The 17,991-nt window shown below is 47.6% G+C and overlaps 1 protein-coding gene across 11 annotated transcripts in view; it reads left to right on the plus strand.

Moving 5' to 3' along the window:
- Positions 1 to 17,991, plus strand: part of ACOXL (acyl-CoA oxidase like) — a 345,680-nt gene that overhangs the window by 287,383 nt on the left and 40,306 nt on the right. For 6 of the 11 annotated variants that reach the window (XM_043918764.1, XM_043918767.1, XM_043918766.1 and 3 more), the window contains 2 exons: positions 1,523 to 1,593; positions 2,617 to 2,772. In XM_043918764.1, the coding sequence (XP_043774699.1) occupies positions 1,523 to 1,593; positions 2,617 to 2,772 (227 nt within the window). The other 5 variants (XM_043918771.1, XM_043918773.1, XM_043918772.1 and 2 more) reach the window with 2 other exon arrangements.

Genomic DNA, 17,991 nt, shown 5'->3' on the forward strand with positions numbered 1-17,991 from the left:
CAGAACAGTGGAATCAGACCGTCCCTCCGTCTTGAGGCTTGGTATGTTTCCACCAGTTTTTGTGGGCTCTGCGGAGGATGGGCTGGACCCGGGGCATGGTGAGTAGTGTGGAGCAGTTGGATGGGAAGGGTGAGCTACGCTGCTGTCAAGGACAGGAGGTGAGACTGCCCGTAGATGACAGTGAAGGGTGCTGACAGGTAGAGTGAACACAGCTTTGAGTCTGGAAAGAAGTCTACCTGGGTTCACTCGGTTAAAGCTTTAATGCTTGTCAAAAGAGGTGGATTTAAGTAATCTGAGGGCGGCAGGGAATCATGGGAGCACTTTCAAGAGTGAAACAACACAGTCAAAGCAGCGTGCATGGGAGGCAGTTGTGGTTTTGTGCTTATTTAGACTGAAATAGAAAAGGGTGCTCACATGAGTGGCCTTGAGTGAGATCGAGGTCACCAGCACGGAGAAGCGGAGTGTCATTTGTGTAAATCATCTTGGTTAACATTCCTAGCGTGTTCATGGCCAGTTAAGATGGACTGTGAATATTGTTTTGCAAATATTCTTGCAAATATTCTCCACCACCTTGTTGGAGAAAGATGGTTGGGGAAGCTCAACCTGAAATTTTTGGGGGAGTTAGTAGGGTTTGCTTGAGTCAACACTGAGGTCCCATCCTTCATACCAAGAGAAGACCTGGTGGGGATTGTGCGGGTATCACAATGGAGACTTGAGATAGAAAACGTCGCACTGCCGGATTTAGAGATGCGGGTGGAGTCCTCTAGATGGTGGTCGCAGGGGATGGACATGCAGTGTGCCGTGGCGGGCAGGACGGGCCATGTGACCCTTCTTGTGGCTTGGTTTATAGTATTTATTATTGGGGGCTTCCCTGGTGGCTCAGACGGTAAAAAATCTGCCTGCAATGCAGGAGACCCGGGTTTGATCTCCGGGTTGGGAAGATTCCCTGGAAAAGGGAATGGCTACCCACTCCAGTAATCTTGCCTGGAGAATTCCATGGACAGAGGAGCCTGGTAGGCTACAGTCCACGGGGTTGCAAAAAGTCAGACAGAACTGATCAACCCACCCCACCCCCTCACACACACACACGCACACACACCCCCCCCTGTGCTATACAGTGGGTCCTTACTAGCTGTTTTACATGCAGTGGTGTGTATGTCAGTCCCAACCTCCCAACGCATCCCTCCTCCCCCCCTCCCCCCATAACCAGAAGTTTGTTTCCTACATCTGTGACTCTATTTCTGTTTTGTAAATAAGCTCATTGGTACCGTTTTAGGATGGAGCTTTGCTGATGGTCACGGCCCCGGGCTCTCATGTAGTAATCCCAGCTGACACGGGTGAAGTGGTTGTGCTAGCCTTGCCCTCCACCTCCCCAGGGCAGGCTCTGTTCCCCTCGAATGTATCACCAAGGAAAGATGCGGCATGTCACCTCTGTGGGTTAACACCGCAGTGTCCTTCTCTGTGCAGAGAGGCTCAGGGCCCACAGGGAGGCCACTCACTCTTTCTTTTTCTTCCTTTCCAGTTACTTTAGAGCAGTTCTGCCTGGCTGTAAGGAACTGTCCTGACCAAGAGGACCAGGCTTTGTTAAAGAAGGTATGTTCCCAAAAGGAAGCCCTGATGCCTGCGAGCCTTGCAGCACTTTTATTGCCGTAGGAAGAGGTTCACAGTTACAGGCAGGAGTAAATTTATCATCTCTGAATTTTGCGCTCCTCGGGGATACACTTGTCATCAGCGGGTAGGAGGATTGCTGGCTAATGAGCACGACCGCTGTCCTCAGAGAGCAGCAAAGTGACGGGAAAGTGGGTGTCAGCCACGAGTGGGGGTCTACGCAATTCTCCAGAGGGCTCAGGGGGTTCTACTTAAGCTTATCTGACAGAGCCTTGATTCTCTGAGCAGATTTATGAGGCTTGGCCAAATTCCATGACTCTCACTGTACTTTTTAATTAAGACAAAGGATTCCATACGTCCCAAGTCTGCCACATCTTCACTTTCGTCACTGTGGGGAATGCTTCACAAATGAGACTGTTCATATGAACCACGGGAAGGTGCATCTGATGTCATCGCTTCCTGCCCCTTGAGTGGGAGACAGGCTTTTTTTCTTGGTGACCATTGTTTTGTTTCCTTCCAAATGGACAAAGGAGAACAGGTGTGGTCTCGTCTATGTTTCGGTTGTACATTAGGGTTGAGCCAAACGTGTGAGAAAGCCTGGCCGACACCCTGCCTGCATTTAATTAACACTTGGCCATTGAAGGCAGAAAGCAGTAGACACCAGCAGATGACTAAGGAACACACATTCTTTTCCACCCATGGCTAAGGCTGTTTTCACCTGGAAACTCTCCTTAGGCTGACCAGGAGGCATCTGCATTTCCATGATGTCATTTCAGTTCTGTGTCGTCAGGAAACCACGTGTACCAGGGATTGCATTTCTTTACCTAAATACCGTACCAGCTGTTCTCTGACTTTAGAAATGGGTGGAAAATCAAGGGCGTCACTAAAAGGGATGTTCAACTCATTTGCCTAAGATGTGATATTTTCGGTCTGTCTTTTTTTTTTAAAACTTTCAGTAATGTTGTTTTATAAACAGAAGTTCTGATACCAAACTTTGCGTTTGCCCAGGAGAACCGACCCACCAGAGCCCTGGTCCTAATACGCTGGCTTTGGCCGGCACCCACGGAGGCACAGGAGCTTTGCTTGGCATTTGGAGGTTGTCCACTCTGCATTCTTGGTTCTCCCCACCGAGGCCCGTTCCCCCAGGATCACCCTCCCTGCCAGGTACAGGCAGTAGTGCTGTGGCCATAGAGTAGCTCTTGGGTCCCAGACACTCACTTCTTTTTTTTTTAATTTAAATGTTTTTTATTTTATTTTACTTTTTTAAAATTAATGGAGTATAATTGCTTTACAATGTCATGTTATGTTAGCTTCTGGTGTGCAACAAAGTTAATCTTTGTACACATATATCCCCTCCCTCTTTGACCCTCCTGCCACCCCACACCTCAAGATCGTCCCAGAGCACTGAGCTGAGCTCCCTGGGTCATGTAGTAGGTTCCCACTAACTCTCTATTTTACACACGGTGGGCTATAGATGTCAATTCCACTTCCTCATTTTGTCCCAGTCTCACCGCCCCCACTGTGTCCACGTGTCCATTCTCTGCATCCACATCTCTGTTCCTGCCCTGAAAATGAGCATCTGTACCTCTTTTCTAGATTCCATGCTGTGTGTGCTATGCTCAGTCACTTCCATTGTGTCCAACTCTTTGTGACCCTGCGGATTGTAGCCTACCAGTCTCCTCTGTTCATGGGATTCTCCAGGCAAGAATACTGGAGTGGGTTGCCATGCCCTCCTCCAAGGGATCTTCTTAACCCAGGGATCAAACCTATGTCTCCTCTGTCTCCTGCATTGCAGGTGGATTCTTTACCCACTGAGCCGCCTGAAAAGCCCTTCTAGATTCCATAACTATGCATTAATGTATTAATATGACATTTGTCTGTCTCTTTTTGACCTAACATTACTCTGTATGACAGACTCTAGGTTCATCCACGTCTGTACACAGGACCCAGTTTTGTTCCTTTTTACGTCTGTATAATATTCTGCTGTACATATGTACCACATCTTCTTTATCCCTTCGTCTGCGGATGGACACCTAGGTTGCTTCCAGTCACCTGTCAGTGACCGGGGTGTAGCACCTTTGGTTCTTTCTTCTTGTTTGGTCCAGCATTTTCTCCCACTATCTCCTCCTTCCTGTTTCTTTCTTAGTCTCCTCCTCAGGTCCATCTCGCCCTGTGTTCCCCTGTCCATACCTCTGTGGGCTGGACCTGCTGTGTGCCGTTTGGTCCTGCTGTTGAGCCCTGCGTGGAGGTTACCTGGGCATCTCAGAGGCAGCATGGGATGGCGGGGTCAGAGCATGGAGCCCCGTGCCAGGATACCAGACCAGGGTTGCATTTCGCTGTCCCCGAGGCCTCCATGACTGGGATTCTGTGGCCACTCTCTTCATATCCATAGGGAGAATACAGACAGAGATGCCACTCAAAGCCTTTTCCTTCTCTCAGTTTTTCTTTTTCTTAAAAGACTAATTTTTTCATCTGGACCATTGTTTAAGTCTTTATTGAATTTGTCACAATATTGCTTCTGTTTTACAGTTTTGGTTTTCTGACCACAATGCCTGTGGGATCTTAGTTCCTTGACCAGGGATCGAACCCACACACCCTGTTTTGGAAGGTGAAGTCTTAACCACTGAACTGCCAGGAAAGTCCCTTCCTCTTACTTTCTCACCTCCCCCTGCCATGCACATGCCGCCCCAGGCTGTCTCCTTGGGAACATTTGGCTACTAACTAACAATTGCATACTCTGTAATGACCTATATAGGAAAAGAATCTAAAATAGAGTGAGTATGTGCATATGTATCAAAATTACTGATTCATTTTGTTGTACACCTGAAACTAACCCAACATTATAATTCAACTATACTCCAATAAAAATTAATTTAAAAAAAAAACTAGCAGTTGGATGTGGAAGGGGGTTCAGATAGCCCGAGGTGTCCTGGAATAATCTCCAGTGACATTCAGTATTTCATGTCTTTCCCGTTGGTCTCTGCAGACTGTGTGGCCGTTGCAACCAAGGATGATGTCTGTGGTTGTTTTCTCAATATCTGTAGTTATTTGAACTGGCATCATCAAAGAAGTTTCACTGAACAAAAACGAGTGCTCAGTTCATATATACTGAAACTGTTTTGTGATTTTTTTCAGGAGATTGAGGTTTTTAATGTCACGTATCAGAGAGCATCATGTGGGTGTGACAGTGGTGTGCAGGATTTTTGTAGATGGTTCTGTGGGAGAATGTGCTCAGGGTGACAGCAGATCGCTCTGACTACAACCAGCCTGTGGTCCAGTTTATGTTTACTTGGGCGAGCTGTTCACTTCCTATCTCTCTGCAACCAGCTTAAATATTTAACTCCACCTCACTGGGTGAAAGTTGCAGGCAAAGAATGCAGATGAAGACTGACTCTGACGTTTTTTAAAAGTTATATTTTGCATGCATGCTGTGACATCCTTACACCATCCTGGATACTTTGAGACTTGTGTGTGCGTGCTCAGTCACTTCAGTTTTGTCTGACTCTTTGTGACCCCATGGACTGTAGCCTGCCTGGCTCCTCTGTCCATGGGATTCTCTAGACATGAATACTGGAGTTGGTTGCCATTTCCTACTCCATGGGATCGTCCTGACCCACCCAGGGATTAAATTCACATCTTTTTGCATCTCCTGCATTGGCAGGCTGATTCTTTACCACTGCACCTCCTAGGACGCCCCCACTTGAGACCCAAGGGTAGATATTTCATGATCTATGAGGGTGCTCTAGAAACAGACTGCAGGGAAGATGAAAAGATGAACACAGAGCGGTTGAGCCCATGTCCAATACCCCTGGGAAAACAGTGCCAGAGAGGGAGGCTTTGGAGATGGCAGAAACCAGAGCCTTCGTGTGGCAGCCAAGAAGATCAGGACCAGGGGAAGCCGTGGCTCTCTGCTAGTTGTTGGCAGTGGATTTGGGGCCGCAAAGCCAGGCTTTGGACCCTCAGTCTGGGCTTCTTCCTGGGACCTCCGCTCAGACGAGCAGATTCACAGAAAGCCTGCCACCTTGGCCACAGCAGAGCCACACAGGAGGTAAGACTGATGACACCACGGGTGCCGTGCTGAGGCTGCTGCGTGGGACCCCTCTCTCGGCTTGCTGTCAGTCACACCCTGTTTTCTGAGAATACTGTGAGGCAGGAGGAAGCTGGCTCCATGACTCAGTTTCCCCAGATACTGTGTGCATGCTCAGTTGTGTCTGACTCTTTGAGACCCCATGGACTATAGCCCCCCAGGCTCCTCTGTCCATGGGATTTCCCAGGCAAGAATACTGGAGTGGGCTGCCATTTCCTCCTCCAGATGCCAAATAGAGGTTTTTCCCACCACTGTGGCCCTACTAAGGGGCTGGGGAAGAGATGCCAAGGGTAGGACAGCTGTCATTAGGGCTTGCCTCACAGGCAGATTTCACTACAATTTGAACCACAGAAAAGATTTAGATTCCATAAATGACTTATGACCCCATTCACTTTCAATCCCCGTATTGACCTGTTTCTTCACTCATTCTTTTTTATTGTTTTCATCTTGGCCTCACTGGATCTCCATTGTCGCATGCTGGTCTCTCTTGTTGTGGGGCTTAGTTGCCCCTGGCGTGTGGGATCTTAGTTCCCCAACCAGGGATTGAACCCACGTCCCCTGCAATAGAACCTCAGAGACAGCCACTAGACCACCAGGGAAGTCCCTCTTCTTTCATTCCTAGTTCTATTTGCCGATTAGTCTCTTCAGCCCTGCTGTCACCACCCTGGAGAGCTCGTCTACACCTCACCTCTGCCCCACTCCCCACTTCCCTGCAGCTCTAGATCCCGCGTGAGCTGCAGCCCCACGTCTAAGCTCACGCAGCAGCTGTGAACCTTCTCCCATCTCTGGTCTCTATCCTCCCTCCTCAGCCTTGGGCTGTGGACAATTCACAGCTCTTTCTGGGGTTGCCAAGCCAAAGCCAGTGCATCTGTTCTCTTGGCAACATCTTTCAGAGTTAACCCTTTCCTCTGTCTCAGAACAGAGCAGCTGAGCCTGGTCCATTGAGGGCAAGTCTGGTCTCCACTCTACCAGGCTCCAGCCTGTGACCTTGGCAGGTCATTTTGACCTCTCTTAGCCCAGTGTCATCTTCAGACAAAAGAGATTGAATGAGTTTATTTCAAAGACCCATCCGGCAACCACATTCTGAAAATCTGTGCATGGACATTGTCAACTAGCTTGCAATTCTAAACATGCTTGAGGGGTCAACTGTCTGTCTCGCTACTTCAGGGTCAGCCAAATGAGCCTTTGTGTCCCTCTCTGAATCAGTTTCTGGCCCTAAGTCCCTCTATCCTTTGAAACAGGGAGATCACAGAACTTACCATTCAAACCGGGACTTTTTTGGAGAGTGAAAGGGGGCACTGGTAAAAATTAAGCTTGGATGACTGAGCATAAACCATGACTGTCCCAGGTGAATCCAGGCATCTGATGAGCCTGTTTTTGAATCAGGTCCAAAATCCCTTTCTCATCAAATGGCTCTAGATTGCCTATCAGACTTTGCTCTCAGTGTTTGATCCAGCTAGTCCCTATCACCCCCCTACCTCCAGGATGGTCTCGTCTTAAAAACTGGGGGGACTTCCCTGGTGGCCCACTGGCTCAGAATCCATGCTCCCAGTAGAGTATAGCTGGGTTTGATCCCTGGTCAGAGAACTAGACCCCACGTGCCACAGCTAAAAGATCCTGCATGCTGCAGCTAAGACCCAACACAGCCAAAATAAAGATTTTTTTAAATTGCTTCCTCTTTTCAGTGATGGAAACTGGCCATAAGACAGGCTCCTTGGTACCAGTTTGTGTTTGGACCATCATTTTCTAAATCAAATATAAATGATCACCGTGCCTTAGTCTACTCCCTGGGGACTTACTTTCACACCTGGCAGCAGCTGTCTCCAGTTTGGGTGTGAGACAGCAGCCCAGCAAGGACCCTCCCTTGGACAAAAGCATCACAGGATGGTCACCCGCTGGGTCTCCCTGCCTCCCTTTGGAAAAGCAAGTAGGATGTTCTGGGGAAAGTAGCCCTTCCTGATTTGTGCTGCTCCCCCTGGGCCAGGGCACAAGAGCTAGTTGAAGGAGCTTCTACTTGACCTGCTATAACCGGAGGGCTGTCTCAGAGCCAGACCTCTCCACTCCAGGGATGCTGAGTGACTGCCTGGAATATTCCCCATTCTGCAGCCCCCAGCACAGTCCTGCCTCAGCCACTCTGCCTCAGGGCTCTGGCTGGAAGCACTGTATAAAGTTCAAGATTGACTTTTTGATATCATACCACATGTGCATGCATGCTAAGTCGCTTCAGTCGTGTCCGACTCTCTGTGACCCCATGGACCGTAGCCTGCCAGGTTCTTCAGCCCATTGGATTCTCCAGGCAAGAATACTAGAATGGGTTGCTGCGTCCTCCTCCAGGGGATCTTCTGGAACCAGGAATTGAACCCTCATCTCTTATGTCTCCTGCATTGGCAGGCAGGTTCTTTACCACTAGCACCGCTTGGGAAGCCCCCTCATACCCCGTAGACTACAGAAAATGGTAACAAGAGCCAAACTGCCTGCTCAGGAGTGAAGAGAGCCATCTTGACTCTCTGCTCTGCCAACTGCAGACCTCTGGTGGGGCTGCCACACCAGCAGTGATGCTCCGTCCAGTCTCCGTTTGATTGGCAGATGGATGGCCCATCTGTGGCAAGGCCGATGACACCTAGGTCTGAGGACACAAGCAGAGCAGTTTGAGAGTCTGCTGTCTTCCCGACTGGCATGTGCAGGGGCCCATTGGAGTGGAGGGCACCGTTTCAGGGTGCTGAGGCTCAGGTCAAGAAAACCCACAGAGCTGATTCCCAGGGAAGGCTCCACTGACCAGAGGCATGCGAGCTTCCTGAGCACTTTTCATCGGTTCCCAAGTATTCACGCTGCCCCCATAGGCACAGGCAATCCCAGACAGACATGGAGGGAAGAAGGCCAAGCCCTCCTCCCCCACTCCCCCCCCCCCCCACTGTGGTCTGGCCCACTGGTGCTGTTTCTCTGTCTCATGATGTTCTAGGAACTCAGACACACAAGTCTTTCTTGAAACTTGAAGTCCCCAAGCGAGTGACATGGCCTGACCCTTCCGTTTCCCAAGTTTACAAAATACAATTCTTCTTCCTGGAAATGGGCCTTTTTTCCTCACGTGGTGGAATGCTAACAGGCCAGGATTGTTGAAACTGTTGGGAGTTTTCAGCAGAAAAATGATGACTTTACCTCAGCGTGGGACTGGCAGAGCCTTGAGGAGAAAGGGAATTTTCCACATGACCGCTCCACTGATTCACCTCCCCTCAAAGGCTTAGAAACACCCCAGCAAGTTGGTTATCTCGTGTTCCCCCAGTTGTCATTGTCACGGTGACTCTTTCTGCTTGGCTTCTCCCACAGCTCGCTTCGCCCGGCCTATTCCCTCCGTGTGGCTCGGCCGAGGGAGCAGCATCCCGGTTGGGGAATGACTCCCTTTCCTCCGGGGGCCTTTCGTCTGCCTCTGTGCTGTGGAGGAGGCCTCTGCTGCAGCTCTGGCGGGTGCTCACCACGGCAGCCCCGGCGTCGGGCAGGGGGTTTGCAGGGGACCGTCCCCGGCTCACAGGCGGCTGGCAGCGGCAGTTGGAGCCTGTCAAGTGGGCGAGGTGGGGTTTTTCCCTCTTTCCTTCATTCTAACTGCTCTTTCTTCCTTTTCTCTACACGTGTGGGTGGCAGCTAGTTTAAGCACCAAACCCAGCAGCCAAAGGTAATGGCCAGTGCCTCCCGCTGAGTGCACAGGAAAAGTATGATGTCCTCCTTTATGTCAGTGGCCCTTTTCCTGCCCAAGGACCCCAGCGTGGCCCCTTGCCTTTGAAAGTGTCCTGGGGCCCAGGGCAGGAAATAAGAGCAAACATCCTGTGTGTGCACCACGCATGCCCACAGCGCCCGCTTAAGCATCTGGGGCCAGTCAAGGGCTCAGGCCTCCCACACAGAAAAGAGAGTTCCTATCTGGGGCTTGACTCCATTTTCCAAGCCCCGGCCAGCATGAAGAGTGTCAGTCCCTGCTGCAAATTCCATGAGCCGAGACCATTAAGGGTGGTGGGGTCTGCGGTGGTGAAACCCCATCCTTTCTCTCTAATTTTTTCCTGCTACCTTCTCTGCTCCTTTCAAGTCAGAGCCACACAGAAAGAAGCAAGCGTGTGGCTGAACATGTTCTAAGGCAGCTGTTCTGCCATGTTCATTGAGGACCATCGTGGGCCAAGTGATGGTCTTCTAGTACCTGGCTTGTTTGAAGAATGTATTTCAGGCTTTTAAATATATATATAATAAGGGAAAAGAGCTACAAGTGACATAGAAATCAACTTTCAGATGTAGTGTTCCAGCCATGAATGATTTTCCTTTATTCCTGTACCTTGGTGCCATGAAGGCCCTAGAATGCCTCCTTTCCTTCATTCCTGGTTCTCTCCCCACAAGGTTGAGCTCATGCCAAGGCTTGCAGGGCTCATCTCAAACCAGTGCCCCCAAATCTCAGTTGCAGTTATCTCTCCTAGTGAAATTTTAATTTTGGAAATAAATCTTCAGTGCCTAGGATTAACTTTTTAACTCAAGGAAATAAATTGCCAGGAGAATTTCAGGCTCCCAGATAGGTCAACAGAAGGGTTATTTTGTTGACTGTCTGCACATACCTGCCACAACCCGTCTTCGGAAACATCTGAGTGGCTATTACATGCTAGGCACTGTGCTAGGCCCTGGGGGTGCTATAATCACAAGACCTGGTCCTCACCCTCAGCTCCCTGACTATTAGATGAGACTCCTCAATAAGCAAGCACGTCGTAGTGGGCTGTGTGGTACAAGGGAGGAAATTGGGGGTGTCAACAACGCATTCAGCTGGGGTGCCCAACACAGCATAGGTTAGAGAGGACTTGCCAGAGGAGGTGGCGTTTGTGTTAAGTTTCTGAAGGAAATTAAATTTAACCAACTGTGTGGGTTCCATTGTGCTTACTGGTGGGGTCAGTGTGAGAAGCTGTGTTCTGTATTTTCCATTTAGAGAGTGTTTCAGGTGCACCGATGCATGTCTTGAGAGCCGGCTGCTGCAGTAGGGGACCCAGCCAGCTGCCACTTCAGGGGAGAGGTCTCCAGAAGCTGCTATCCTTGTTGGCCATGCACCTTTCCCCCATGTGCTCTTTGTGCGTGCTCAGTCGTGTCCTACTCTTTGCGACCCCATGGACGATAGCCCGCCAGGCTCCTCTGTCCATAGGATTTCCCAGGCAAGAATACCACAGTGGGTTGCCACTTCCTCCTCCAGGGGATCTTCCTGATCCAGGGATCAAACCTGCATCCCCTGCGTCCCCTGCATCCCCTGCGTCCCCTGCATCTCCTGCATTGGCAGGCAGGTTCCTTACCCCTGAGCCACCTGGTGCGCTCCAGCAATCTTGAAGTTCCAGCCTTCAGCATCCCTTCCTTTGGTTCAGAAGGTTAATGCCAAAGTCAGGTGTCTCTGAGAGGGCTTGCAGCAGAAGCCATCAACCACCTCCTCCGCAAAGCTCCCCTGTCAGGGGAAACAGACTGACGGCTTTCTGGGTTCAAACGCTGTCATGTGAAAACTCTACACGTGCCTGATTACCTAAGAGGAGCGTGTGATTGCACAGACGAATGGAGCGATAGGTGAGACATCACACCTGCTCTGCCCTTGACACTTCTTCATCAAGCATCTGAATCAATATCCAAGTGGAAAACCAGCAGGAGAGCAGAAAAGCCATGTTCAGAACAGCAGTGCTCTTCCCCAGGTGCAGAGAGCACCACTGTCTGGGGATGCCCGGTTCTGCCAGCCTGGCCTGAGTCATGTGGAGGGAACTCCGCCTGAACACTCTCCCCTCCACAGCCTCTGTGCACAGCTCTCGGGGACAGATTTCATTTCAGACTTTTCTAGAAGACAGGGGAAAGAGGGAGAGGAAATCACTGGAGACAAATAAGAAAACTAGACGAATCTGCTGAAAGCCATCTGTAGGAAAATGAAAGCAAAATTTGGCCCTAGGGAACTAAAATTAGTGGGAGGAGAAAACAGGGCCTGGCCCCAGAGTTGTCATTTTGCCATTTAAATAAAGAGGTCAAGATGCTGAAGTGCCCAGGAGCATTCTCTTGAGTGACTTACCCAGAATATGGAGAAATTTCATCAGGGAATTTCAGGGCTGTGAGTCCAGGCTTGTTGTTTAGTCACTAAGTCGAGTCTGACTCTTTTGAGACCCCATGGACTGTAGCCTGCCAGGCTCCTCTGTCCATGGGATTTTCCAGGCAAGAATACTAGAGTGGGTTGCCTTTTCCTTCTCCAGGAGATCTTCCCAACCCAGGGACCAAACCCATGTCTCCTGCATTGACAGGTGGATACTTTACCACTGAGCCACCTGGGAAGCCCTGAGTCCACGCTGCTAGACATTAACAGGATTGTCAAGTGGCTTTCCCAGCACAGAGCCAAGGGAACATTAGTACTCTGGTTGTATGGGGGCTCATGATGGATGGAGCTGCCGGAGGGGCAGAGCTGGGCTCTCATACTCAGGCAGCTTCCTTGCCTGCAACCGAGGACACTTGTGCTCTGACTGAAAACCGGAAATGCTATGAGACTTGAAGATTTCTGCTCCCTGGACCTGCACAGCCTTTCTTCTTTCCCTTACTAAATGTTGTGTGCTCAGTCGCTCAGTCGTGTCCGACTCTCTGTGACCCATAGCCTGCGAGGGTCTGTGGACTGTAGCCTGCAAGGCCCCTCTGTCCATGGGATTCTCCAGGCCAGAATACTGAAGCAGGTTGTTCTTTCCTCCTCCAGGGGATCTTTCCAACCCAGGGGTTGAAGCTGGGTCTCTCGTGTCTCCTGCATTAGCAGGCAGATTCTTTACCACTGAGCCACTTGGGAAGTCCTACTAAAATTTTAGCTGGTCTCTTTTGGGTTAACTTTTCATTCAAAAGTCTACTGAAACACACACACATACACACAGCATGGTTATCAAGTTTGAGGGAGGAAGAAAGAAAAAGATGAGTTAGCTTGACTCCCTTCTGCTCCTAGGACCCGGCAAGATGCCTGGCACACAGTCAGCTCTCAGGAGGTAAGGAGGGGGAGGAGAGAGGGAGAAAGCAGGGAGAAACTTACTTGTGGAGTAAGTGCCAGGAAAACGGCCAGCGTGAAGGTACCAGTCACCTGACTACTTCTGCTCAGGTGTCTCCTGATGGAAAGTTTTCCCTTTTGGGAAAATCTTTCCATCTTAATCTCTTCTAGGACTGTGAAAAGAACAAGATGGGGATTAGACAACTTGATGTCTTCTTGCAACTTTTGTCTGATGGGAAGGGCAGCTAGGAACAATCTATCGGTAATTGTTTGATTAGTATATGATATTTTGGAAGTACTTTCACAGAAAAATATAACATTAAATGTTAGGATTAAGACCGATTATATAAATGAGATAAACCTACTATTAAAAGTGAAAGGCTTTCAGATGGAGTGAAAAACAAAACCCAATTGCATGATGTATACAAAATGCAGACCCCATCTTCCAGGAAGATGAAGAAGGGAAGATTCTTATTCCTATTCTTTCTGCTGAATTCAGTGAAAATAATGGACATTATGTACAAAAACAACCATAAGGAAACCCTGAAAACAGACCTCAGGACCTGAGGATGCCATGGCAGGATGTTCCCTGGGTTTTCTCTGTGCCTCATGTGGACTCAGCGGTAAAGAATCTGCCTGCAATGCAGGAGACCCTGGGTTGGGAAGATCCCCTGGAGAAAGGGAATGACTACCCACTCCAGTATTCTTGAACAGAGGAGGCTGGCAAAAATATTAAGCATAGACTTGCCATATGATTCAGAAATTTCACTTCTGGGCAAAGAGTTGAAAATAGTGGCTTGAATGGGTATTAGCACACCCATGTTCATAGCAGCACTAATCATAGCAACTAAACTGTGGAAGCAACCCGAGTGTCCACAGATGAATGAATGGATAAGTAAAAAATGTGGTGTATACATGCAACAGAATGTTATTCAACCTTAAAAAGGGAAGGCAATTCTGACATGGGCTACAACATGGAGGAACCCCAACTATATACATTATGCTAAGTGAAATAAGTCAGACACAAAAGAACATATATACTGTGTGAATCCATTCATATGAGGTACCTAGAGTAGTTAAATTCATTGAGACAGACAATAGAATAGTCCCTTTCCAGGTAGCATGAAAAATGGAGAATGAGGAGTTATTATTTAATGGGTACAGAATTTCAGTTCTGTAAGATGAAAAAAATTCTAGAGACGGATGGTGGTGATGATTGCAAAGCCAATAACAGGTGAGGAACCGGGAATGCGAGGAAGTTGGGATCAATTCTGGGTTAAAATAAATCAGAAGGAAGAACCTGGCTGAAAGCTGTTCCACAAGTTGCCAAACTGTCTACATAAAGTACAGTCAGCCCTCCATACCCACAGATTCCACATCCAAGAATTCAACCCACTGCAGATCAAAAATATTTGAAAAAAAAATTCCAGGAAGTTCCAAAAAGTAAAACTTGAATTTGCTGCACACTGGGAACTATTTACAGCATTTACGTTGTATTTACGACTATTTACATAGCATTTGCTTTGTATTAGGTATTATAAGTCATCTAGAGATGATTTAAACTATAGTGGAGAATATATGTAGGTTTTATGAAATACTATGCAATTTTATATAATGGACTTGAGCATCTGTGGATTTGGTATCCACTGAAAGTATAGGTGGCACTTGTGGTAAAGAACCCGCCTGCCAGTGCAGGAGACCAAGAGATGCAGGTTTGACCCCTGGGTCGGGATGATCCCCCGGAGGAGGACATGGCAACACACTCCAGTGTTCTTGCCTGGAGAATTCCGATGGACAGAGGATCCTGGCGGGCTACAGTCCGTGGGGTCACAAAGAGTCAGACACGACTGAGCACGCACATCTGAAGGTATGCCACTGAAGGATACCCCCCAGGATGGAGGGCGGTAGGGCATGATTCTGAGTCAGTCTGTATGAACGTGTGCAAGGAGCCCCAGGGGGAATAGTTTCATCCCTCCCTGCGAAGCTGTGGTTTCTGAATTTTCCCACTTCCCCTGGACATGTTATGGACAGTGCGCTGCAACACTACGAAGTAGTAGGAGTGGGTTTGCCAGAGTTTGGCACCAACAGAAGAGCTTGGATTCTGCAGCCAGATGGAAGACTCCCCAAGTATCAGTCTGCCCTTAGGGCAGAGAGGCAGCAGAAGTCCAGTCTCCCCTTTGTCCATGCATATGCAGCCTGCGAGGAAAAAAAAAAAAAAGATATCTCAAGGTTACCTTCTCTATAACTTTCCATTCTGTCTCCTTTTTGGCTTGCTGAGCTTCTGTTTCCTGTGGATGAATTTTCTGCACTTTTCACTTCCCAGCATCTGCAAAGGCAAAGATAGAACTATGTCTGGGCTTCTCCATGCATGTATGCTCAGTCATGTTCAACTCTTTGTGACCCCGTGGACTATAGCCCACTAGGCTCCTCTGTCCATGGAATTTTCCAAACAGGAATACTGGAGTGGGTTGCCATTTCCTCCTCCAGGGTTCGAACCCAAGTCTCTTGTGTCTCCCAATGAGGCAGAGAACAGAACATGCTCTGGGCCTGGCTGGCTGTCCCGTCCCCGTCTCCTGCTGCACTCTCTGCCTTTGATCTGCCGTGACACCAACACATGGCCCGCCATCACTTTTCTAAACTAGGTCCTCTGCCCAAAGTGGGGGTGGACAGAGAGCCATCTCAGCTCTTCAATGTGCAAAGACTCAGAAAGAAAAGATCACCTTCATGCTTACCTCTTCTCTCCTGGAGCACCAGGTCTACCGGAATGATCCACTGCCACTGTCTGTCACCTTTTTCAAAAAGAGAGGCTTTTAAGACACAAGAAACATCTGGCAGATTGGATCTTCCTTTAAAAAAAATTAACATCTTCAGGCAGCTTAGGAGGAAAAGAGACATTGATCTGAAGAACTACCTTGGGTGCTCAAGAAAAAGACATTAATGTTGATTACCCCCTCTCCAGCCTTTTTCCAGTGTAATATAAATAATACTCCCTCACCTGTGGAAGCTGATGAGCTCACACCTGGAGCAGATGGCATGGAGGAGACAGGGCAGGTGAACTATATGAATTTGAGCTGGGCATTGTTCCAGTCAGGTCCAATTTTTAATCACTTTTCTATGGCAAAAGAATGCCCTTAGAAATTGCAGTGCTAATATTTTTTGCTAAGGCTGGCAGAAATTCCTTAAACTAAGAGACGGTGCCACTGCCCATCAATTTTACAAGGCAGTAATGCAGATCCCAAGTGGCTAAAGTCTGAGGCAGAAGGCAGAGCACTACATCACATTGAGATAACTAGGTTGTTGCTGGGGGAAAGTGTTCTGAAATCATGCTGGTATTACCGTGAATTAATAGGCTTTGTTCATCTTCTCTGACACTGGAAGTCCAACTTAGTCGTTTTGCTTCATTTCTTTGCTTATTATGCATCTCAGGCCATGGATACAGGCTGCCTGCTTGGCACAAATTGCAGGCAATCTCCCTTCTTTCTGTCGTTGGCCCAATAGGTGTATGCTCTTGGGAACCAAGGATCTCAGTTCTACAAATGCACACACTAAACCCTGATACTGGGCTAGGGCTGCAGACATTCCAAGATGCATGAGACACAATGCCTGCCTTCCTTATCATACTGTGATCCGGGAGAAAGTCAAATGGGCAAATAATTAGACCAGCAGGCAGAATATGTAACAGGGAAAAACACACTGCTGTGAGGACCCTGGAAGGGAAAGGGTGACTTTCATTGGGAGGAACTCAGGGAAGGGTCCTTGGACAAAATTTCAATATAGGAAACACAGAATATAGCCTTTTCAGCTTGGAGTCTGCCATAACAAAGAGGAGGTGGTATATACATAAAAGATGATATTTTTCAATTATTATACAGCAAAATGGTCTTGTTAGGTGGATATAACTCTATGAATTTAAACTGTGGTCCTGGATAAGACACTTGAGAGTCCCTTAGACTGCAAGAAGATCAAACCAGCCAATCCTAAACTAGGAAATCAACCCTGAGTATTCATTGGAAGGATTGTTGCTGAAGCTGCAATACTTTGGCCACCTGATATGAAGAGCAGACTCAGTGGAAAAAACCATGATGCTGGGAAATATTAAAGGCAGAAGAAAAAGGGGTGGCAGAGGATGAGATACTTAGATAGCATCAGTGGTTCAATGGACATGAATTTGAGCAAACTCCAGGAGATGGTGGAAGACAGAGGAGCCTGGCAGGCTACAGTCCATAGGGTCACAAAGAGTAGGACATACCTTAGCAGCCGAACAATAACAACATAGAGTTGTATAAGCACCGTCACAACCTGGATACAGAGCAATTTAACCATCCTAAAATAATCCTTTATGACATGGCTTTATAATCATTCTCTTCCTCTTCTGATAAACCCTGGCAACCAATAATCTATTGTCCAGCACTATAGTTGTGTCATTGTGAGGATGTTATAGAAATGGAATCGTATGATATGTAACCTTTGATATTGACTTCCTTCACTCTGTATTTGAGTTTCAGCTAAGTCATTCCATGCATCTACCTTTTCATTGCTGAGTAGTTTTCCATGGTATGGATATACCACAGTTTGTTTAATCATTCACCCAGTGAATGATTGAATTGTTCTCAGTTTTTGATGATTATGAGTAGAGATGATATATGTATACATATATACACACACACAGATATATATGTACATATATACACATGTATGTATATGTGTATATGTACATATACACATATATGTATACATATATGTGCATATGTGCACATATGTATACATATGCATATACATATATGTATGTATATACGTGTACATGTATTATATCACATAAGTATTACATAAGTTATATTACATAAGCAAGTATTCTCTAGAGTGAATTTCTCAGTCTCAGCGGTATTGACATTTTGGGTCAGTACTTCTTTGTTGTGGGTGCTGTCCTGTAATTTGTAGGGTGTTTAACAGTGTCCCTGGCATCTAGTTACTATTAATAGATTCCAGTCTTCAGTTATTGCCAAATGTCTCTTGGGGGACAAAATTCATCCACAGTTGAGAACCACTGCTCTAGGGTAAATGCTTAGGAGTGGATTTACTGAGTCATGCATAAGTGTACATTTAATTTTGTAAGAAACATTACATTCCCAACATAGATCCAATTGCTCAGTATCTTCACCAACACTTGTTATTGTCAGTATATATATATATTTTTTGGCCATTCCAATAGGGATGTAGGAATATCTCATCTGGTTTTAATTTGCATTTCCTAATAATGTTGAAAATCTTTTAATGAGCCTTTTTGCCGTCTGTGTGTCCTCTT

Source organism: Cervus elaphus, chromosome 11 (assembly GCF_910594005.1).
Source record: "Cervus elaphus chromosome 11, mCerEla1.1, whole genome shotgun sequence".
NCBI classification, from domain to species: Eukaryota; Metazoa; Chordata; class Mammalia; order Artiodactyla; family Cervidae; genus Cervus; species Cervus elaphus.